General features: G+C 45.6%; 2 protein-coding genes across 6 annotated transcripts in view; both read left to right on the top strand.

The window, feature by feature from the left end:
• The window catches only part of LOC144129261 (sialin-like), a 44,490-nt gene extending 42,145 nt beyond the window's left edge, over nt 1-2,345 (top strand). For all 5 annotated transcript variants that reach the window (XM_077663277.1, XM_077663279.1, XM_077663278.1 and 2 more), the window contains exon 11: nt 1,018-2,345. In XM_077663277.1, coding sequence (XP_077519403.1) covers nt 1,018-1,215 — 198 coding nt within the window. In that variant the 3' untranslated portion in view covers nt 1,216-2,345. The remainder of the gene's footprint in view (nt 1-1,017) is intronic.
• A 4,316-nt stretch (nt 2,346-6,661) lies between these two features.
• Nucleotides 6,662-23,653, top strand: LOC144129262 (putative inorganic phosphate cotransporter). Its single transcript, XM_077663282.1, has 10 exons — nt 6,662-6,799; nt 9,827-9,890; nt 11,103-11,287; nt 12,059-12,292; nt 13,160-13,343; nt 14,745-14,878; nt 16,350-16,482; nt 19,011-19,166; nt 19,696-19,781; nt 22,916-23,653. Exons 2-10 carry the CDS (start codon nt 9,845-9,847, stop codon nt 23,189-23,191), a joined length of 1,434 nt encoding a protein of 477 aa, XP_077519408.1. The 5' UTR covers nt 6,662-6,799; nt 9,827-9,844; the 3' UTR covers nt 23,192-23,653.
• Nucleotides 23,654-24,689: the final 1,036 nt, after the last annotated feature.

Below are 24,689 nucleotides of genomic sequence, written 5' to 3'. Positions count from 1 at the left end.
CACAATGGCCAAGGAGTCATCAAAGAGCTTACAACTGCCCATAGTGGCTACACCTAGATGTTTTGAAACGCGCACATGCTGACGAATTTATTTCATATCTCATACAATGTTGTCATGGGCAATGCGTCGGAGTGGAGATGGTTCTTGTGTGCCCTGGATTGTCGCTCGGTGCTCTCTGGGTGCTTCGCCTTGAGTACGCCATCTACTACTTAACAATATCCTCACTGACCTTTTTCCACCAAAAATGCACCTTTCTTTTTCTAAGCTAAAGATATTTGGGCCAACCCGCTGTTCAACATACGTGCAATAAAACAACTGGGGTGCTCCGGCCTTGTTAGCTCTCTGTCGATCTTGTGTGCCTAGTTGACGCTGTTTTAGTCAGCGATAAATGAGTGAGGAAACGAGTGAGCAAGAGATAGAAACCACGCGCAAACCAGTTTTCATTTGTTTTGTGTAGAAACAGCGCGACCGGACAAAGACAGAGAACGAGGAAAAACACAGACAAGCCTCGCTCATTTGTCCGTTCGCGCTCTTTCTACACAAAATGAATGCTTACCAACTCGCCCATCTAGTATCTGTGCTACTACAGTTTTCATCTGTTCCCATTTGTACCCATAGGGTGTACAGTAATGCCTTTCATGTCCTGTAATTTCCACTATAGTTGCCACCTCACTGCCCGTAACTAGAAGAGCACGATATATATAGTATTAGCCAGCATCGTGGGTAAAAATTGCTGTTTTCCGTGCTATGAGCATATATTGTTGTCATGCCACATGCCAAATCCCTGCACAACTCACGTAGCAACCAGTGAAATCTTTTCACCACTTGTTTCATTTGGATCGTCGTTGTCCGCACGGCTTACAGCTGTTGCTCAATGTGCATGAAGCTCTTCGGATAGTTCGAAAAGCGCTGCTGGCACATGTCCAGGCATTTGGAAGTGTGTCATGAGCTGCGGCGCTTTAACGACAATGTCAAAATGCACCGCCGCCTTCTTTTTTTCACGTTCTTTTTTTACAGAACTCAATCCGGACCTGGAGCTACTTCTACTACATTGCAGCAGCTGTGGGCATAATATGTGCAGCCGCTTTCCTGTTCTTCGGCACTGCAGAACTGCAGCCTTGGGGCAAGGGCTCCGACGCAGAGCAACCGGCCTCTCTGGGCGAAAAAGAGAAACCAAGCAAGGGAGATGAAAAGATTGAAAGCTCGAGGCTTTAGGTTTTAAAGTGACTGTCAACGCCTTTCATACCCCCGCTGTTTCCCAGGCGGGAACAACTGTTCATCTTTGCTGACCTGACAACCTTCGTGGCAGCTGTACCCGAAGCGGCACAGTGTAGATACAAAACGTAGTTGTCACCTCGCTTACTGTTCGGACTTAAAGCAAGCAGTGTGTCCCGTATACGTATGTGTTTTCTCGACGTCGTTTAGGCTGCCCCTTGCGGAACAAACTGTTGTGCTGCTTTAGCTGTCAGCTTGTCGTGGCGCTCACGGTTCGAGGCAAAAACAGACGCCCGTTGGGCGAACGATAGACAGCAGGCGCCTTTTTTTTTTTTTCTAAACCGTGGACATGTTGAGTGTATTGCGTTCCACTGTAGATGCGATGCAGACGTAGTTAAAAGCAACGTATGCGAATAGCTGAAAGCCACGTAGGAACTGTACATATTTTTTATTTCATTTAGCTTAGCCTTGAGGCATCATTAGTGACACACTTTACAAGCCGTATGCAGGCTTATCAGTCCCAAACAAAACAGAAGTTTTGAAAAAAGAACCAGTAAAAGGTGAGCTCATCCACGTATTTCTTTTCACCATGAAGCATTTCTGTCCACTGAAATTTAATCATGTGCCACAAATACCGCACCAAGGGTGGCGTACGTTAGTAAGGCTAAGCACTGTTAACATTGCTCGCTAAATAAGACCCGTCTAGCCAGTGTGTTCACAAAAGCTGGAATATAGCTGGCTAAGAACCATGTTCAGCGTCAGGCTCTTCCTATCACAAACGCTGCATGGGTTTTCGGGTGTGCCAAAGAAGACATGAATTTACGAACTCTTCAAGCTGCCATTTCAGCGAGTGTAAAAATTGTTTGTCATTCATTGACGTTGTTGAGCAGATTAAATGAATAGTTTTATAGTATACATTTACATGACATGAGGGGTGATAGAAAAGTGATGATCAAAAACAACGGGATGTTGTTTGTATGTACATAGTCGTATATTTGTAGTGCAAAAAAGAAACAAACAACAAAAGCTGTATTGTTCAAACGCGACGCATGTTATGTGCACTAGTATTTTGCGCGCACAAATCAAACAAATCATATTTAAAAAATAAATTGATTTCTATGTACATTGAACGCTGGTCTTGTTTGTATACTTTGAAAAAGATGGTCACACAGGCTGTGTTATAAATATGCGTCCCAATTTTTTAACCGCACCGCAGCGGTGGCCAAGTGGTTGAGCATCCGCCTCGCATGCGGGAGGTGCGTGGTTCGATCCCTAGTGCCGCCGGGTACCCGCCGGTGACACAATGGGTACAAGCTTTCCCCTGGTCTGGTGCTCGGCTTCTTTAGGGTGAAATGCTTGGGAAATGGGTCTTTGACCCCACCGTGAGAAATGGAAAATACCTTGTGCCATGGCACTCTTTGGCCGTAGGTGCCCCTGCGCCACAAAAATCCATCATCATGATCATCATGATCATCATGATCATGATCATCATGATCATCATGATCATCATCATCATCATGATCATCATGATCATCATGATCATGATCATCATGATCATGATCATCATGATCATCATCATCATCATCATCATCATCATCCTCATCATCATCATCCAATTTTCAAGTGCACTACATACTTCGAGCTCTCCTTAAATACTTTTTCAGCCATGGTATCTATCTACCTGGTAGGTTTCTTCGAAGACGGCGATAAACGTTTCGTAAAAAAAATATTTGCTTTCGGGCAGGAAATTGAGGAAGTTAGAACACGTTTATTGTGGAATACTTGAAGAGCTAAATAAAAACGACACTAATGGGGACACAGCTCTTTGTCCCATTGTCTTTTTTGCATGCGCTTCAAGTATTACAAAATAATTTGCTTGTTTGAAATATGAAAGGATATTGAAGCAACCGGTAATTATTACGAAACCAGTTGAGGACTTTAAGCTGCGGAATATTCACAAATTAACGTGTGAGAGCCCTTATCTGCTCATAAGAATCAACTGCTGAGCGAGTTGGTGCATGACTAAATGATACAGGGCGCAAGAGTGGACAGGACGAACGAAAAAGGAACACGGACAAAGCGCTACTTCACCTTATCTACTCTTCTGCTAATCTGCTTTTGATGATTACAACTGGGAGTGGCGAATGATACGGTAAACAGCTGGGAAAAACAAATATCCCTGCGGCTCGCTGACTTGGAAAAAGCATGTTTTTTTTTTTTTTTGCAGTAAACAGTTTTCATCAAATAGTGTGCTTAGTTGAGTCGGAAAGAGGCAACTATGTAAAATTACTAGCCCTTCTTTTCGTGCTATGCACTCTTCAGAACTGAGCGAACGTTCTGTACGTCAGTGTTAATCAAAATATATTTCTCAGATCTCAGTTTTTGCATCAACGCGCACTGAAGAAACAATTTGGGAGTTATATGGCCACTGGGATTTAGAAAGCCGATTTTTACAAAAGAACCAACATGGAATTAGGCTTCCTCAGAGCGCCTCTATTTCTACATGTTTCCTGCAATGGTGACTGCTTGCGAGCACAGTGAGTACCCTGGGACTTCCATTGGAACATGGCTGCCAAACATATGCGTTCCGTTTGTGCATAGCACAAAAATGTGCATAGCAGTTCACGCAGGTTCTGACGAGGACATACAAGTCGGACGCCGCCAGTTGCATGAATCTTGTCAGAACGGTGACTGTGGAGAAGAAAGAATGTATCTATATTCCGTACCGGTAGTACAGGTCCTCCCAGTGTGAAATGGAACAAATTATGAACATTCAATAAATGATTACTCCGTAATTATGTGTGACAAGCCCAATATTTCTTGTTTCCTGTATTTAGTTTTCCTCTTGGCGTATAATATCCAAAAGTAATTTTCAACTTAATAGAGAAATAACCAAAATTTGTCTTTTCGTGCAAATTGATTTATTCCTTTCATATTGGAGGGACTTGTACCTAGCGATTCTGCTTAATACAGGAAAACCGCATATCTAACCACTTATACCTTCGCTATGCGTTTTGTTAATTCAAGATGATGTCAGCAGCATGGATGATTGTTACAAATTTCTCGATGGATAAACAGTGTGCGCCAAATTTTTAAATGGTTTACGTTTTGCCGACGTCAAGACTGCGTTCTACGTATACATAGTAGCCGTAGAAAGCGCAACAGTTTAATACAATTCGAAGAATTTAGATGTTTTTGCGATGTTCGTCGGCAAAATTTCGGGCCTGAACGCCAACCAGACGCACTAACGACGCCTCGCGGATCAAACTATGTATTACAACCCTAAATATAGGCATGGTATTGTGTGGTATGGTATGGCATGGTATGGTATGACAAGGCACGGCATGACATCGATGGCATGGTATATGATAAGGTACGGTAGGTATGGTATGGTATATGATAAGGTACGGTAGGTATGGTATGGTATGCTATGGTGTGGGTTGGTATGGAATGGTATTGTAAGGGATGGTATGACATAGTATGGTACGGTTTGGTATGTTATTATATACAGTATGGTAGGTAACGTAGGTATGGTAGCTATGGTATTGTATAGTATGGTGTGGCATGATATGGAATGGTATTGTAAGGCATTGTATGGTATGGTATGGTACGGTATGGTATGGTATGGTATGGTATGGTATGGTACGGTACGGTATGGTATGGTATGGTATGGTATGGTATGGTATGGTATGGTATGGTACGGTACGGTATGGTATGGTACGGTACGGTACGGTATGGTACGGTACGGTACGGTACGGTACGGTACGGTATGGTATGGTATGGTATGGTATGGTACGGTACGGTATGGTATGGTATGGCGGTGTTCAACGTCTCAAAGCTGCACATGCCCCGTGACAGACGCCGTAGTGGAGAGCTCCGAGAAAATTTGGTACCGTCTGGGGTTTGTTTAACGAGATCCGACATTGCAGTACACAAGAGAGTGGTATGATCTCAGATTTGCTAAATCTCCAGCTGTTCTACCAAGCACTTGGATGTGCATGTTCCCCTAGCGTTCAGCGAACGTACTTTTACTGTCTTGTTGCCTCTGAACATCGCTTCCAAGCGTATATCGTTGGCGGAGATGTATTACCAGATAACGGATGCATACCTAAGGTGACCACAGCCATTTTTTTTTCAATAAAAAAAAACAAAATATACGATAAGAAAATAATTACTATATTCGCCAAGATACTCCTCTGATAGGTAATTCTTAGTTTGGATTTCTTTCACTGGAAAAAAAAAGGCCTTATAAAAAGCCTCATAAATTAAGACCTCATGCTGCAACGCGTGTCGTGGGTGCTAATGTCCTATTCCAAAGCATTCTAAATTTATTCATGAAACTTAAATGCCACATCCCCTACTTTCAGTCTTGCTCCCCATCGCAATATACGAGTTCAAGGGGACGCCTACCGAACCTGCATAGTTGCGCAGAGCTTCAGTAAGTTAGCTACAGTGAGCGCGAGAACAGCAGGCACGTAGTTTTCAGTCATCTTGGAACAAGTTGACTGGAAGGGAACAATTTCCTGGGTACTGGGAACAAGCATAGCGCACATGCAGAAACCATGGCCTCGCTCTTGTGGATACCGTTTCAGTTCAAAGAAGTTTAGATGCAGAGCATACCGGAAGACTCCTGATTAATTTAGACCACTTGATGTTCTCTACCTGCACACCTCAGTTGCATTGCGCCCCCCCCCCCCCCCCCCCCCCCCCCGCCTGAACGCAGCCTCCGATGCCGCTATCGAGCACCGGGCGCATTCTGAGCAAGTGAACGCACAATAAAGGAGGGCCCACGATGGGATCTACTGCCCCCCAAAAAACTGTCAACTTTGGTGCCAAATGGGCCGCATGAAGACGCTGGCACCTTTGTAAGGCGAGGACTGAGCGACCGGAAATACATAGAATGAAGAAAAAACTCAAAACAGAAATAAAGTTAACGTGTGGAGAGAAAAGAAAAATGGGCGTGAAAGTAACATGGTTATTTCCTCGAAGATGTATCATATCAGGTTGCGGCCTGCGAATTATCTGGGCACGGTGCAGTGCCACGTGCTTTTCTCTTGTTATCTGTGTGCACTAACCCCTTTCCACCTTCGTTTATAAAAAACACCCTGCAATAAATCAGGACGTTCACTGTTTCTTGACAACCTGGCTGTTCATTCTTGTCGTCCCACTCGAGGACGATACAGAAGATGAAGTTAAGGAACCGAGACGAGCAGTTTCTTTTCCGTCGGGAAGCGTCTTGTGTCGTCATGAAGACACCATCAACCAGATGTCGCTCGTGTTTCAATGTGCCTAATGAATGAACACTTCTCAGCATGCCGCCTTCACAGCGCCGATAATCTCGCGTTGCTATCACACTTATAGAAAGCGAAAAAGAACGCGACTGCTTTGGGGCTCGTGCCACTTTCACGTTGAAGAGGAGGAAGAACGTGTTGGGCCCATTCAGAACGCATCGTGATGCCTCTCGCTTCCACGTCGCCCTTTGCATGCTGAGGCGACCTTCTCTTTCCGGACGTGTTATTCCTGGCCAGAACGTGTACGGGTCATCACGAAGCTGTTGCCTGAAGAGGAGGAGCTGCCAATCATTGTAAGTCCTGTTTGCATTTCGTTCGTGCGCGCAGCATACTGCACCGCCCTCCTGTCGATACTCAGAAACTCGCTATGCGCTCGACCTCACAAAATCTCCGGCAGCCAGTTAGCATGCTTTCCTGTGGTACACCAAGCCAAGATTATTTTTACAGCGCAATCATACCAATCATACCCATGCCGCCGCGGTGGCTGAGTGGTTATGGCGCTCGGCTGCTGGCCCGAAAGACGTGGGTTCGATCCTGGCTGCGGCGGTCGAATTTCGATGGAGGCGAACTTCTAGAGGCCCGTGTACTGTGCGATGTCAGTGCGCGTTGAAGAACCCCAGGTAGTCGAAATTTTTGGGTCCTTCGCTACGGCACCCCTCACAGCCTAAATCGCTTTGGGACGTTAAACCCCCGTAAACCAAACCAATCATACCCGTGCTGCCACTCAAAGCTTTCCCAGGCTAGCTTTATACCCATGTAGATAGTTTATACCCGTGTAGAAGTGATTTCACATATCGACGGGACACAGCAGAACATCGCATTTCTTGGTCTTCGGTTAATATGCATTCAGTTCAATTGGCTGTGTTTTGTAGACTCTAAGGGGTGCGCAATAAAGCACTATATCAACTTGCAGTCAGCGTGGGTCCCATCTAAAAGGAAGCTATAACTGTGGACAGTGGACTGATCACAATGAAACGAAAAGAGAGACATATATTTCCGCTAATCCTATTCAATGGGCTTCTAAAACTAACTGCGTAGCCTAGCTTAATGCATCCGCAGTTTGCCTAACCCACAATATCGCACCTTGTAGCCGTTATCTTTCTTCTTTCTGCTCCCTACATGCGCCGAACCAAATCTTCGAAAGGTGGTAGAACAAGTTTGCGATTGCCCTGTATTCAGCTTTACATTGCAGCTGCATCTTTAACCAGTTACTCGGCTCATGACAGCACAGCAACCCAGCATAGTACCTGTCCGTGTGTAAAGAAAGTTTTTATGCACTGTCATGTATAACTCGTTAAATTCAGTTCGGGAATGGCCCGTACAGGGACTCGGTCATTTAGTCATACCTCATCTTGCGGTTATACCTCCTGCAGCTTTTGTTGCATTGTTCATATTCGCAGAAATGGGCTACATGGTGTTTGCATGAACCAATCATCAACCTCCTCACTTCTTCAGCGGCATTCAAGTAATCACAGGGTACCGTGGGAAATACTAAGGTGTTCAAGTTGCTCATGCGTGTTCTTCTTAGATGAAAGCTCTTGCATGTGCTCCCCATGGTTCGTTAGACCGCGGAGTTTGTGTTCCCGAGCTGGCCCAACTTATATTCGCAGACAGCTTTTCGTGGCACGCAGCCAAGGCTGGAGGAGTGAATCACAAGTGTCATTCCGCGTCACAGTATTGTCCTGAAGATGACGTTGACGAGGACCACAATTTTACGCAAAAGATTATATTCCTTTGGTGGGCTCAACAAGAAAGCGACCTCCAAGCTGCAAGACAGAAAGCGGCGGTCGAGGCATTGTGTCTTCGAACGACGCTTCGGTCTTCGGTCGCCCGAGGAAAAAAAAAAGCACAAAATCCTAGTTTCCAGACCGGAATATTTGGCGCGGTGACACATAGACAGAGGTCCGTCCCCCTCCCTTCCCACCTACACTTGGCTGCAGTGACACAGAAAGTTGACCACGAGCATACAAACACCGCCACGATGGATTTCGTTTTGCTGCTGCCGTTCTCGGGTTCGAATATGGAGGGAATGGATGCGGTTTAGTAAACAAGAACGCCATGATGGAATTCATGAGTCTAACTTTTACGAGTAAGCACTATTTCTCAAAATTCTGACATGTTCTGAAAATGGAGGCTAACAGATGTTACTCTATGGCTAGAAGTTTATTAGCAATGTCTCGAGTGGTCGGCTATTGTAATCAAACAACAAGCTGGTAATAAGAGCCAAGATGTTCTAGTAAAAACCAGTATTGTTGCACTGCACTGTGGAGCCCTTCGCAAGGATTGACTGAAAGCTAGTAACACCAGGAAGTACAGTTCGCCCGATCACTTGTGACATTACTACCGCTCCTGTGGTCTCGCACCAGAAGCTAGCTGCTTTCACTTGGTTTCTGCGAATGAAAACAGTTGAACGAGCGTCTCAGAGTAAATTATCCTTTATATGTGTAGTAGCTGTGTCAGGAGCTCTGGAGCAAAATTTCTAGCCGACTTATTATGCACTGCTTCGTTGACGTTTTCTAAAAGAAACCAAATATTGCGCAATGCGCACGTTATCCTAAATTTCTGCGTTGTATGATTGCAACGCACATGTGTTGAGATCACTCATGTATAAAAGCTTCTAGTACAAGTGTAATCAGGGGTTAATGTAATATGCGAAAGCAACGCGGACATTACATTTATCCTTTCATTCGTGAGTGTCAGCCAAAGCTCAGTCACTTGTGCGTATGACGCGTATGCTGCGCTGGTTTCTTTAATGCTCCCTTGACACACCTGCATGCATAAATATTGTAAGTTCATAAAGGCATTCAGTCATCAAGTTATCCTAATATACGCACTAGGCGAGAAGTTCAATCGCAAACAAAAAAAATCGGAACTGAAAACCAAATAATTGTGTGGGAAGCTAAGGTTCACACCCGTACCCCTCAAATCCGCACATTTTTAGGTCCGTTGCGTGCCCACATGTTCACGGTGATGGTTTTTCTTTCATTTAGTTCGTGTGTATTAGTTTCCTTGTGATAATACGTGTCTATTTCATTTTAGTACTTTTGGTCGTAATATCTTTTTTATCAATTTGCGTGCTTATTTTCGCGATTTTTTTCTGCTGGCAGTATCTCATATCTTAGTGGTACGGTTTTTTTAAGCCTGAAAATTTTTTCTAATCCATTCGAGCATCTCCTAATTTGTTCTGGTCACCTGATTTTCTTCATCCCTCTTTCTTTTTAAGATTGCCAGTTTTGTGCATTCAGGTCCCTTCGATGCCTTATTAAAATTATGTGGCGCAGACAAGCAGCTTTGTATTATGTTGCGTTCACCTTTTCCAGGACAGCTTGCAGACCTGAATGGCTTCAATGGCGTCCCAAATGCAAACCATTCCAAATGTGGCAGGTGAGTGTTGGTTGAAAATTTCGCACCTCGTAAATGATGCATTCCGAAATTTAGTGAAAAAAAAACTGTGAAAACTATGCTTATCAAAATTTGGTGAGAACCCTCGTAACGTTACGAAATGTCTGGTGGCAAATGAAAGTGTTTGCAACATTTGCAACTCATCATACTGTATAGCTCACCGAACAGCGAAACCTACTGTACTAACGCACATTAAAATAATACAGGATTTTAAATTCCTGACCGTGACTGCCGTACAAAAACGTCATCGTTATATCACCGCCTTCCCAGTTAAGTTCACTGCAGGATAAAGGCCTGTCCTAGTGACCTCTAATTATTCATGTTTTGCGCCACCCGCGTATGATGGCGCCAGTCACCGTGCTTATTGAAAGGATCTGCCAATAAAAATATTCTATCCGTCCTGCGAGAAATTTTCTCTGCAGTCGAGCTTCCACGCATTCACGACGCGTTAATGAGCGGCTTCATTTTCTGAGCATAATCTCCACAATTACAATGGAGTGAAACATTCCTAACTCTGTCTGCTAGCACGAAGAAAATCGTTCGCAGAAATGCTTGTTTTAAGACGTAAGACAATTATGTCATCGCACTACTGGCAAGACTGCTCAATTTCATCTTATCTGCGTCGCATCGACTCGGTTAGCTCTTCCCCCTGCACCAGTAGCGTCGCTTTACGCTGAACACAGCAGGGAGTTTACTATACGCGGAAATTTTGAACACAAGAATGCACAATCCCATTAACTCAAGCTCCAGATCACGTAGCTCAGAAAAACAGACTTGACCGCAGCGGTGGCCTACTGCTCTGAGCATCCGCCTCGCATGCGGGAGGTGCGTGGTTCGATCCCCTGTGCCGCCGGGGACCCACCGGTGATACAGTGAGTCCAGGCTTCTTCTGGCCTCGTGCTCGGTTTATTCAAGTTGAAATGCTTGGGAAATTGGTCTTTGACGCCACCTTGAGTAAACGAAAATGCCTTACGCCGCGGCACTCTTTGGCCGCAGATGCCCTTGAGCCATAAATATTCACTATCATCATCAGAAAAACAGACTTTTTAGTTTTTGTTTGAAATTTCGGGAGATTGCAGCAGGCATACACTCTGCCGAGTTTCATGAGAAAAGGAGAGCGCCAGATCGCAAGTCGCCAACCAGTATGCACGGAACTAAACTTATTCGAGACTGGGCCCTCCACTCCGTGTGCAGACATCGTGGCGGCGCGCTACGTGTTCGCGGTGGCGGGTTTCTTCGGACTGCTGCACCTGTACGTGCAGCGGCTCAACCTGAGCGTCGCCATTGTGGCCATGGTTCGCATGACGGGCGACAAGAACCTCACTCGGGACACTGGCTGCAACTTCGAAGACGTGGGCAACACCTCGACCAGGGAAATGGTACGGGGCCAAGTCCTGTCCTCTGGTTGCCGTAGCAAGCAGGTGGAAGCGTATGATTCGCGCGCCTCCTCTGCGATTTAGAACGAACGTTGTTATGTTATTTGCTGAACATTTTAAGCCATTAGTTATGGAACATGAAGACATCTTTTTTTAAAGCTCTATGATCTAAATAGCCAACGCAAATATCTGTGAGTCATCGTACGTTATCGCGCATTGTCACTACATTTATGGTTTAACCACATCTGATTGAATACAGGATGCTACCGTTGAGATGACATGGAGTAAACGGAATTTGGCAAACGTCTACTTGGTGCGGAGTTAGTCCAGTTGGCACATAATTATACAAGAGCCGTCGTGTTGGCTCAGTTGTAATGGCGCTCGGCCGCTGACCCGGAAGACGCGGGTTCGATCCCGGCCGGCCGCTGCGGCCGAATTTTGATGGAGGCGAAATTCTAGAGGCCCGTGTGCTGTGAGATGTCAGTGCTCGTTAAAAAACTCCAGATGGTCGAAATTTCCGGAGCTCATCACTACGGCGTCCCTCATAGCCTGAGTCGCTTTGGGACGCAAAACCCCATGAACCATAAACATAATTGCACAAGTAACCAAGTCTTGTTCCAGACAAGATGCTAAGCAGATAAGCGGAAGATCCTGTGGCGGTGAAAATGTTGAACAAGACTGCACATGACTATTTACTCAGGGATTAAATTCTGCAGACACACGAAGCCAGTTTCACCCCGCACTCGTTTCTTGGCACTCTTCATCCGTGGGCAGATGGGCGACTTCGACTGGGACGAGCAGACCAAGAGCTCCGTGCTGTCGTCGTTCTTCTACGGCTACATCCTGCTCCAGTTCCCGGGTGGCCGGCTGGCGGACCGCTACGGAGGCAAGCACCTCATGGGCTCCGGCATCCTGGTCTCGTCGCTGCTCACGCTGCTCTCGCCGGCCGCAGCCAGGCTCCACTACTCGGCGCTCATGCTCGTCCGTTTCCTCATGGGCGTCGCTGGGGTAGGAGACTTTTCTATCTGCATTTCTCTGCAGGTTCTCTCCCGCGCGGAGGCTGTTTAGAAGTAACGCAGTCTGTAACGCCAAAACGGGCGGTAGCCAAGTGCTTTTCACCACATCCTTTATAGCGCTCGTGTCATTCACGGTGCTCTGGCGACTCAGTACTGGCCATTCTGGCTGCTATTCTAGGACGATCACAAAACGGTTGCCGGATAAGGGACTTGCCGTGCATCAGGAAGTTGTTAAATTATAGCAAAGAAATAGCTGCAACAACTAACTGGCTCTGTGCTATTTATAACTCTTCGGAGGCGCAAGTTAGTGAGCCAGCATCTGGTTGAAGCAGCGCCAGCAGCAACAGCCATACTACACCCGCTGCTGTATAAAAGCCCCTACACTGACCGAAAATTAACCGATGCAGCACCTTGCCCCCATAAACAATGTAATCTCATCTGCCAACCTGACTCACCGCGGTAAATGCTGCGTTAGTCTTCTCTTGAAGTCCAGTCCGCTACCCTAAAGAGGAACCGGTTATCTTGCCTTCCCATTACATGCCCTACCCATGCCATTTGTTCGTGATTTTCGCTAGGATATGATTAAGTCGCGTTTGTTACCTGACGCACTCTGCTCATATCCTATCTATTAATGTTGCGCGTATCATTTTCCATTCTATAGCTCGCTGCACTGTCCTCAATTTCCTTTCTAACCTGTTCGTTAGCTTCCATGTTTCTACCCCATAGGTGAGTATACTGGAAGAAGCCATTCCAATATGCTTTCCTCTTGAGTAATCCCGGATAGCTGCTACTCGTGGCCTGACAGCGCAAGGGAGAGCAGCCGTCTTAACGAGCACTCTGCGGGCGGTCGCTTCCGCAGGGCTGCTGCTTCCCAGCCATGCAGTCGATGCTGGCCCAGTGGGTGCCGAAGGCGGAGCGCACTATCATCTCCAACATAGTCTTCACCGGCTCCTTCACCGGCACTGTGGTCGCCATGACGTCAACTGGCGTCATGAGCGACTCGGAGGTCCTCGGCGGCTGGCCCTCCGCCTTCTACGTCTTCGGTGGGCGCAGTCGCGATCTTGCGTTGGTAGCTCGGTGGAATTATTCGTTAATACGTACACAATGTACAGTCATGTACGACACTTCACGGGATGTGGTCGCGTGGAAAAAAAGTTAATACACTGCCTCTCTGCCCAGTCAACTGGTAGTCGAACCACCGCCATGCATGTCCTCTTATGCTAATATAGGCGGTTCAAGAGCTGGTTCAACTGACCGCTCCGCGAAATCGGATCCCGTAAGTTTTTGTCTCAACTATACACCCTTTGTCAAAAGTTTAGAGACCAGTATGTTGGCTTCTGGGCTTCACCCTGTGGCTTTTTATTCATCCGTAGCATTCCAAATCTCTTGCAAGTCAGTAGAACTTTGGCCCTCCCCTTCAGAAGATTAGGCTTCCAAGGATGCTACAAGACCCCCACAACACGGCTTAGATGCATAGCCGCCTATGTTCTAAACTTCTGACAAAGCATGTAGAATCCACAAGGGTGTTCGGGTTGTACCCACAAGTAGTACCGGCACAACACGTGTGTGCCATTCTTGCATATTCGAGTGATAAACAAAGGTAGGCAGGAGAAAAATTGTCTATCTCGTCGACGACACTAGGTGCAAACTGAAATACATTGCAGGAAAGACGTAATGCATTCTCGTACGGCTCAAAGATGGTGGTAACCGCATATTGGTATATGCCAGAGCCTCTGGCTGCTGAATGTGCCCCTACCTTCGGCTGCTTCTGTACTTAGAGATGGGCAGTGTGCATGGTCTTTCTGGCTGATTTCGCGGCTTCGCAGTCTCCACCATTAGCCACTTTTTTTAGGTAGGTAGCCTGCTCGGCTTCCTTCGCCGCTGTTGGTGCTTTACGGGCCTCACGTTTAGTCGCTTCTGCTTTTCGCGATGGGCATCCAATGAGATGAAAAAATTTCTTGTGGTTTAGCTCTGGTTAAACCTAGTGTGTACCGGAAAGCTTCATTGCACATGGTCGCGCGCACGTGTCACTGTTTATATCACCAGCGCTGCAACCGATGAAAGATCACGGCGCATGCGCAGTAGCGAGGCGCATAGCCGAGTGATGACGTCACGCGCAGCTGCGAGGCGCGCGGCCAACGCGCCGGCTGAACACCTGTGGTTTCGCGCAAGCGCTGTCGCAGCTGGGGCCCAGCGCCGTGATCTTGGCTTTACATGGCGTAGTGGAGCTTTCGCTTCAAAAAATATTCGAACTACTTTATTCCGGTATCTCCCATTTGTTGGCACGTTCATGTACTTGAATCCGCTTTTTCCAACTCTAGTTTTCGCGTATCATTAGCAGTGCAATGTCGTGAGCAATCAGTACAAGCTTTCGTTATGAGCGCACCTGTCGGTGTGCAATCTGTTAACGAACCTCGATTCTGCTTTCAATCCCAACGCGACAGGATTAAGCGGGTGTGCCTGGTGCGTCATGTGGTTCCTGCTGATTCACAACAGACCTGTCGAGCACCCAAGGATCAGCCATGGCGAGCTGATGCTGATCACCGGCGGAAGCGTCATCATGCAGGGATCAGCAGTCGTGAGCGAGCTTAACACTTCCCCAAGAATGTTACGCATGAAGTCATATGGGTCAAATTCTGAGTGAAAGATCGCTTGAGAAGTTTGCATCATTTTTAAGTTTCTTTACCAAGTCTACCTCGTTATGCATTGGCCACCCTGTGCTTTTGATTAGATACTTCTGCCAAACTTTGAAATGCAGTCCTGTCAGTGACGTGGAAAGGCGCCTGCCGCTGTCTTTTCGACACTCATGCTTCGTTACATGTAGAGTATATCACGATGCTGGCATGATGAATGCGGATTGAAAAACAGCAAGTCAAGAGCATTGCAGCAGCATAAAATAGCTAAAATTTACATCACTACAATACAGTGGGGTCGTCAAAGAGCAGAACCGGCGCGCTGCCATGTGACTTGTCACTGTCTACTGCTCACGTCAACGTTAGCTTCACTCTCGGTGTGCAGACATGCTCCTTCAGTCTCTATACAAGCTCTATCACTGTATTATAGACCCTCATTCATTATGCCGCTGTGAGTGGCACATAACTTCCAATTTCCAATCCAGCCCCAGTGGACCCGTCGTAAGACTGAGATATTCCCTTTCCATTCCAAGAAAGACTTCTTGGCACGCCTGAGTAAAGAAGTCAACGGCGCGCCGATTTCAAGCGAATTATATTTCATAACGGAACCAAGCGCGCTGGTCGAATGCTCACCACCGTAACTAACAGACAGACTAATAAGGCGCCGCAGTTATTCTCAGATATATTCTGTTAGCGTATACTAAAATGCTGCGGCGGCGGGCGCGTTCAGAGGGTTCCGATCCCCTGGAAGGCCATCGCGACGTCTCCGGCTGTGTGGTCTCTGGCGGCGACCCAATGGGCGCACGCCTACGGCTCCTACACGCTCATGACTGAGCTTCCCAACTACCTCAAGAACATACTCGGCTTTGGACTTACGCAGGTAAGCGGCCACCGCCCGATTGCAGGACCAGACTCAAAGAAAAAATCGTATTGAGAAAGGCAGGTGTCAGGCTGCATAAACTGTGTACTTGAAATGAGGCACTGTCACCGGTCAAGTGGACTCCGTTATTCCAGTTGTATTGATACGCATCACCCGCAACGGTAGATTTTAATTGCTCTTTACGATTTAGCAATCGGAAGTCTGAGTATTACCTTCGCTAGTAGAGCCGCATATTCCAATGTAAACCACGACATTCATGTTTGATGTTAAATCACGCCAATAAAAGTAAACTTAGGCACTTGAATAGGTGTATTGGACATGGTGTAGGCACTGGAAGAGGTGTATTATAACGGTGTATAACAGCTGTATCAGCTGTATCCTCTGCGTATGTTTAGGTAACAAGGTCCTCACAGCAAAGAACTGTTCAACTATTGGGGGAACAAAGTAATTACGCCATCCGCTCTATCCGAACAATAAGGATTATCCTGAGGAAGCTTGTGCTGTAGACATGCGTTAATCTTTAATGTGGACCGCAGAACGGAATCCTGAACGGGGCTCCGTACCTGGCGTTGTCTGTGCTGTCGCTAATCATCGGCTGGATCTCTGATGCCATTAGACGACGCGACTTCGCGACGGCCACCACCATCCGCAAAATATGCGACTCCGTCTGTGAGTAATTTTTACTTTTGCTGTGAACATTATCCGGTCTTCTTAGTATTTGAATTTCCTACATTTGCACTAATATTTCAACATATTTTTTTTCCGTTCGCTGTATTTTAAGCGCAAGCTGGTTTCAGAAGTACAGTCGGCGCGTTTTAGTTATTTTGGATCTGTTTTGTGATAAACGCACTTAACGGTAATGAATTCATGAGAAATGCACATGTGGAAAAAAAGGGAAACTTATTCCGTTGAAGAGAACAGTACCAATACCATGTTAAAACATGCGAAACACTTCTAACTGAAACTTTGTTAAAAGTATTGGAGAATTATAAATCTAATATCTAGGAACTACCGCAGAGAAACCTACTCGTCAGAAATTCTCCACAGATATCCGGCATGTTCTCTCGTATTGATTGGTTGCTTAGCTTTTGCCCTGTCCAAGGTGCGCTTAGCGTATATTCATTTTCTTTCTTTTGCGTGTGCAGAATGTTTACAGCAATGATGGTACCGGCTTTCTAGAGAGAATTATCTGTTTTGATAAACTGCTGGTGTCCAAAGAGAAAGCATGAACACGCGCCCTTTGCGACGCTTGCCCACCACGCGTGTAATTTCACGTCCTCTGGCAACGGCGCAGGAGTCTTGTAGCTTCCTCATGGCTGCGTCATGTAGCTATGCTATATATAGTATATGCATGACGGACCACGTTAATAGAAGCCCACCGGTCGCTAACGCGCACACGCGAAGGAGAGAGGCCTTGAAGAAAAAAATGCATCTGTCTCGGGCAATCCGCTCTCGGAGTACTTTTGTTGTAATCAATTTTGTTTGTATGTGTGATCTTCGGTTAGGACGGGGCAGATGGGATTAAAAACAATGACGTAAGCTTGAAAATCACGTCGTTTTACTTCCGTCTGCGAACCTTATTTTGCTCGCGACTCGACCTTGAATGTTTCGTGCAACCGTCTCATGAGTTATTCGTACGCGTACATTTTGATGCATCTTAAGATTTGTGCTGAATTTTGTTTGAATATTACCCCGTTTTCTTGTTTCCGGTAAAGCAGTATGTAAGAAATTGTATTCCATCTTCCTGAAATTCCATTTGGGAATGCAGTATTAATGAGTAACTAACAGTAAATAAATCAATTTGCATAGGAAAATGTGTTCAAAAAGTAGTAGCGCGAAAAGTGTAAATGTCTGCGTAACATTAATTCGCTGAAGCTGTTTTTTTAACATGTGAATTAGGTTTGTTGTGTTTCTTAAAATAACGCTGAGCTATTGCGTCATCATAATACTACCGAGGTGCCCACAAGAAAAATATCCTCAAAGCCAATTATATAAGAAACTGTTTCTCCGGAACCTGACAGCATAACTGCTATGACGTGGCAGTTGTGTCTATTAAACACAAACAAGAAACCAAACAAAAATGCAGACTGGTCACAATAAGTCTAATGCAGACTATTGTCATGATAGGGGCACTATCAGTACGTTTTTGTTGTTTTTCGTAAATATTAAGAACATTTGTACACCAACAAGGTGATGTATGCGTCCTACTGCCAACCTGTATGAAAAGTGTCGAAATGTCAAACATAACTGAAGGCTTATCGGCACGTATTAATTACCTCGCTAAACGTTCAATCTTGCTTTGAGCAGACCATTCAGAACTCAACTGCTTTCAGCTCGACAAAGCAGTAGCGAATCACTGGCCGTGAATTAAATTAACGTATACATTATTCTCTTTCTCGTACTCTTTCGCTTTCCGCTTATTATTCTGTTAATTTTGCGTAAAATTCACCTAGAGAGGGGTCAAGTATCACTGACAGGCTAATCTGCCAGCTGATAGCCACGCGAGTGGATGTCGTTAAAAACTGCGTTTCGCCGAGCGCCTAAGATAGCTAGGAAATACGCAAGTGTAGCTCAAAAAAAAAAACAAGGCAGACTAACATAGCTGCGCTAACAAGCGCCATTCGTAGAGCACCCATAGTGTAAAAGCATGCGTTGCGTTTTTCATGCTGGAAGACGCAACGCCTGCCTTGAGCAAAAATCACATTTAGATCAGCTCAATACCAGCGAAAAATGTTTCGAATCTCCAGCCGTAAGCACAAACTACCAAAACTTTATTGTCGAATTGTTTAGCATTGTACATAACGCATGTTTTCATCGTCACCCCCAAGCAAGCAAGGCATTTAACCGTTACATCGGTCGTCACTGCCCTCAGTGGGTATAAAGCAGCGTACGGTCGTTGCATGTTTTAACTGTTCGCTCTATATTAATTACCGTCGTGTGCAGTGAAGTTCGGTAGCTCTGTTAGACTCACAAAAAACTACTATGAGCTACCTTTTATCCCTCTAATAAACAGTCAGCACTACTCCGTAGCCAGCGCTCAATGAATCATTGTGAGGTTTATGCACCATTATGTTTTTATCCGCCATGAACTGCGAATTGCTCCAAATCATGTCCCGCCTCGTTTAGGGATCCTATGCACATTCACTGCCCTTGTCTTTCTTTTTTTGCCAACTTCCTCACTTGACCGACACGTGCAGCTGCGTTTGGCCCGGCGCTGTGTTTGTTAGCGGTGACCATGGCGCCCTGCGAGCGGCTGCTGGCCGTCTTCTGGTTCTGGATGGCCATCTCCCTCATCTCGTTCGCAAACTCCGGCTTCAACTGCACACACGTCGACATGGCTCCTGCCTTTGCAGGTATGCCCAACACTGGCATCGAACTCGTTATGCACCAGCTTCTGATCCGGTGACAAAAATTAAGAATTTTAAGAAGCATCACCTCTAAGTACCCCCGTTTCACTGCTGCCTAAAAAGTCGAAGAAAACATGCAGGAGAGATTTTTCTGGGCATGGAGACGCCCGACAAACATTACAATGAAGAGTACTAATAACAGTGAGATGCGCGAACAACATACATTATGCGGGCACTAAGCGAAGCAAGTCATGCTTTGACATGAATCATTGCATGGTTTTCATGCTTTTCATGAGTGAAGAATGAATTCTTTCGCACTTTGCCCATTCACTTTTCACGTCGATGCTATTTCTATAGCTGTACTGCTCATTATTTTTCACCACAAAACGCACAATAGCATTACTGAAATGAGCTACGATATTATCTACGGAGGTAAATTTATCGGAAATACTTGAACATTTCGTGCGTTACCCTCGCCACCTTTCTCACCCTCCTGGAAAACCGAAAAAGATGGTTCTGTTATTTACTCTTGCAGGTACCTTGTACGGGATCACAAACTGCATAGGAAACACGACAGGAATAATAGCCCCTCAAGTTGTCGGTTTTCTGACCGAAGCCCACGTGAGTATATTGAGCTTCGCAAAGCTTTCACCTTCTTTTTGTTATTTATTTTTCCTGCAAAACTAAGATTCACGACAATTTCTGCACTGAATACATAGAATTCCATGATACTGAGCTTAATAAGTATGTAGTCGACTTTTCGATAATTAGTAAATAAACACGTGTCTCTAGAGTATAATTTTTCTTGACCAGCTATAATATTGCTTGTACGCAAAGTGCCATTCCGTTTCACTTTTGGAAAAAGTGGTGAAATAACATCAGTTCTTGCTATCTCAGTTTCCATACATATAACATTGACGCCAAGCATTATGAATATAACTGGATAAGCAAGAAATACTAGGAAGTTGAACGTAGGGCATCGTATTGTTCATCCACTGCAAAGCCTCACAAGATGGCTGCGATCAGATAAATAGCAAATAGCGAACAGTGGACACGAATCTAAATAATATAGTTCTATGAGAGTTTAGCTCAAAGCGTGTGGCCTTCTTTCCTATATACACATACAATCAGTGCGTGGTCTGTTTCCTTCCCTATCAACAAAATCATCAACAGTGAACTTTCTTCCGCACTACTTATACAAGATAAGGTAACTGTTCCTCATACCTCTCAGTTCATTGATTATTTTCAGCTTGTTCAGTTTATTTCCTCTGCGAGAAGGTCATTTCCTCGCTCCTACAGCAAACATGTTCGCAATTAAAGTTCAGTTGTCTTGTCTTTATATTTTATACGCAGAGTAATGCAACTAATATTTCTAAAGATTGTTATGGATTTCCACATGCGGGCTCTTGGCAATAGCGGTCAATCGAATAAACATCGCATTTAACTGAATGTAGAGCCCTCGACTGTGAGAACGGACGTTCAAGACTGTCAACGCAAGTGCATTATCTAATGCAAATGCCGGAAACTGTGGTCGCAGCGCAAATGTCGCACGAAAGCAGCGCACGAAAGCAACTTCGCTCAATGCGTTCCAGCCAATTTCATAAGCCGATGCAGAAGGTACTCGACAACATACACAAGGATAGTTTTGGTGGAATATCTCACCAGGCACGGCACTGAAACCCGTTTGTAAAAGTGTGAAGTTTTGAGCCCACACTCGTATGACCCTCTTTTCTTTGATCCCATTTCTACTTAACCTACTTTACGCGTTAATTTGGCATAGCTAGTAGAAAATTACCACTTGCATTCTCACTTTCATTACATTGCACTTTCTCACTTTCATGAGTATAAGCCAAGTACACCCACTGTGCAATAATCTTGAGTTGTTCAGAATACTAGTCACGTTAAATGTGTGCTAAGCTCTCTTGTCATATATCTTTAAACATAAATTAAGGCTATCTCTGTCTGCCAGCCCTAGCCAGAAGGGATAATAAATTTCAGATACAAATTCTTGAAATCGAGATAATACTGCTGAGCTGTCCTTGCCGGTAACGCACGCCTATGATACGCATGTTATGACGCTGAAAAGAGGGTATTGCTGATGAGTGGTTAAAGGGCCACTAAAAAGGAATACTAAAACCAGCCAGATCGAGACGCTAGTTTCTCACGTACGCGTCATTCTTACCGCGAATCGAGGTTGGATAAGACAAAAAAATACGTAAAAGCGAAAGACTGTATTGCTACGCCCATCGATAATTTCGTTAACTGCACTTGCTTAAGTGGATTCTTCGCCGGCCGCGTTTAGCTCACTCGACAGGGCCGAATGAAAACAGAAATAGAAAAGCAAAGGCAACGATCGCTGTTGAGTACGACAGCCACGCTTGGCACGTCGCCCAGTAAGCTTGCATGATGCCACAGTGCGCAGCAAACAGAAGTAGCAGTCAAGCAAAGGCTTTCAGTGTTGCTCTCATTCTTTCCAAATAATGAAATCCGAAGGCGTTACTAGGGTGAATGTCACCCTCCTCGGTGGTCCAGCGCTTCACAACCCCCCCGCCTTCCACTTGCGCCATATTCTCGTGGCCGGCTTCTGTGTGCAGCTCGCTGCGCCGTACGGCAGAGAATTCTCTGAAACATCGCATGAAAAACATAGTGAAAATATACATGTGTTCATTCCAGAGAACAGGAGGAGCAAGATATCAGCTTTATATTTCATAAAAAAAAACTAAAGGCTAAATGCACACAGCGAAAATATTGTGATAGTTGTGACATAGATGAATGTCTCGATTCACTATGAAAATTAACACAGAAAATAGGTTTGGTTTGGTTTATGGCGGTTTAACGTCCCAAAGCGACTCAGGCTATGAGAGACGCCGTAGTGAAGAGCTCTGGAAATTTCGACCACCTGGGGTTCTTTAACGTGCAATGACATCACACAGTACACGGCCTCTAGAATTTCGCCTCCATCGAAATTCGACCGCCGCTGCCGGGATCAAATTCGATAGATTGACATGAAATACACCCGCTGAGCCTACGAAAAAAACATGTAGCCTATTTATCAATATGGTCAGCAATGTTCTTACAAATTGCGCAAAAGGGAAGGGCAAACGCGTTTTCATCGCTGCCTGCAACATTTTAAACACGACAGCTTGAGTTCCAAGCGCAGCACTGCGACCCCGGTGATAAAATCCCCCTCCCTGCATCTGCGCTTCCTCTCAGCACAGCCCCCGGTGCGGTCTTCACCGCCTACTGACGCTACTAGTGAGGCCATCGTTAGCGCGAAGAGTGCGAAACTGTTCCGCGCGAAAAAGAGTACGATGACGTCATCTGCTCGTATATTGTTGTAAAGGACTCTCTAATCGGGGAGAAAAACGGTTTTTGTTTTCTTTCGACTTCATTGTTTCACCGAACGATTTGGTGTTTAACTCACTTGTCAGAGAAGCACACTTCATAAAAATAGCGTAAAACCATCCGGTTTCAAGGGGATCAAAATAAGGGACGAAATTGGAGACTTCATTCGTGATTCTTCCTGTAATGATGTCACCTTTTCGCGCATAATGAAAAATTGGAAGTCTAGCGCTGACTATTGTTGCCATTGATGAAATTCAGTGTCCCTTTAAAAGCCAGCTCCCCGGTGAATTGCATCACGCAATTCCTTCTGCGTGATGCAACCCTCCCTATAGTTTACGTTTCGGACTACACATCAATCTTTCCCGGCCTTAGAGTTACTGGAGCGCCTATGTAAGAGCCGCCCTCTGCAGAACAACGTGGAGAACTGGAAGACGGTGTTCTACATCACGGCCGCCATCTACAGTGTTGGCGGCCTCCTCTTCCTGCTGTTCGGGTCGGCCGAGCCGCAGGAGTGGGCGATGGACGTGCCCACCACCTCGCTGGACATGTACCGGGAACAGATGAACCGCTCCTGCCAGCAGTGCAACTGGTCCACTCTCTCCATGGCCGGAAGCAGCCCGCTGGCCATGATGACCTTCAGCTCTTACTCCAACCAGCCCTCGTCTAGCATCAAGGCCGCCCAATGACGTCCGCAAAGCCCTCTTAGGGCTGAGAAAGTGCCAGGACACATTATTTTTTTCTTTGCTTCTGGGGCTAGATTCTGTCTAGAAGGTTCAAGAAGCTTCAATAATCTTCAACAAGCTTCGCTATATAGTACTTTGCACGGCAGTAGACCTCCGGCCGGTGACAGTGACGGTTAGCCGTCGGTGGACGTTCTCAACGGCTAGCCGCTCGTGCCTACTTTAGATGGACTTCTAGGTCACAAATGCAGAGGCGCTGCGATTCTGGTTCGCTCGGTGCTCCAGCTTTGCCAATGCCGCCGGAGCTGAAGGGCAAGCTCCGGTACGTGGCAAGTCCTTCCGACAAAAAGCTCGAAGAAATCAAGCTGCACGGACAGATTTTTCAGAGACACCGTGTTTATGTCCAGCCCCTCACTTTAGCCCCTCACATTTATTTCTGTTTTAATATATATTCATCGTTCTATTATGTACCCGACAATGACGTGTAAAAAAAATTTTTACTTGCTTTACTCTTCATATTCCTGCGGAATATTTAATTTACTATTTTTTCCGACTGTTTTCGGTGCTTTTAAACACTATATCCAGATAAATAAAATCACCTGCTGCTGGTTCCTAACAGCGCTTATCTGAAGAGAAGTATGCGCTCCAAGGTCATTATTGAAAACCTGCAAGCGATAAAGTCAGAAGTCCTTGTTTTCGCAAAAGGAAAGCTAGCTTTTCGCCTGTAAACACCAAATATCATGATTTACTTCATTTGCGGCAGCTATCGGATGCAGTCAACAACGAATCTGTGTTATCTTTGTTTTACTTTTGCGCTGTTTTCTTCTAGCTGATCCATTTATTTTCTCTGTCCGCGGCAGACTTAGTAATGCACGCCGCTACAGATAGCCTTAAGTTCTGGCAGTAGTTTACGCAGTTTAAGCATCATAAACGCTTGCGGATGTGTACCTGAAATAATTCACAGGAGTACCAACGAGGGAGAACAGTCGTCGCTATAGCAGTTCCCCTCTGTTCAGCGTCGTTCTTTTTCTGTCGCCGTAGCAACAGGAAGGCCTCGATGCCCGGATGGGCTGTGTTCCCTGTTCTATCCTGGGGATTTTCACTATAGCCGCTATGTATTACTTCTGTTTTTATGTAACGTTCCTTTTTCATTCCGATCATTTCAAATTTGTGTTGTTACTTGAACGCCAGCATAAAGGAATTATCTTACCTATGAAACGAGCTCTAACTGGCCGCGGGACCCACCTGTAGTGTCTCAATGTTAACAGCAGCTAATAAATTTCACCAATCCAATATTGCCGCCAATATTTGTAGATCTTGCTCATTCTGCACAGCTGCCGGCACGCCGCTTTATTGCTTCGTCTGTGATGCAAGACGCGACCAGATTTATCTCGATCGATCGCATCCAGGCGGAGCCGACGGTTGCAGAATGCTGTAGTAGGGTCATTCCATGTCAAACCTACAAGAGTTTGTGCTCAACCGCCTTCGATCTTCTCGATAAATT

This window comes from Amblyomma americanum, chromosome 4, assembly GCF_052857255.1.
Source record: "Amblyomma americanum isolate KBUSLIRL-KWMA chromosome 4, ASM5285725v1, whole genome shotgun sequence".
NCBI classification, from domain to species: Eukaryota; Metazoa; Arthropoda; class Arachnida; order Ixodida; family Ixodidae; genus Amblyomma; species Amblyomma americanum.
Note: the sequence above shows the minus strand (reverse complement) of the source record. Positions and strands in the feature narration are given on the sequence as shown.

Excerpts from the sequence above, each read along its gene's own strand:
- LOC144129262 (XM_077663282.1), top strand. The coding sequence starts at position 9,845 with ATGGCTTCAATGGCGTCCCAAATGCAAACCATTCCAAATGTGGCAG. Across the intron at positions 13,344-14,744 it reads CTCCGCCTTCTACGTCTTCG|GATTAAGCGGGTGTGCCTGG; the intron begins GTGGGCGCAGTC and ends CCAACGCGACAG. Across the intron at positions 14,879-16,349 it reads TCATGCAGGGATCAGCAGTC|AACGGAATCCTGAACGGGGC; the intron begins GTGAGCGAGCTT and ends TGTGGACCGCAG.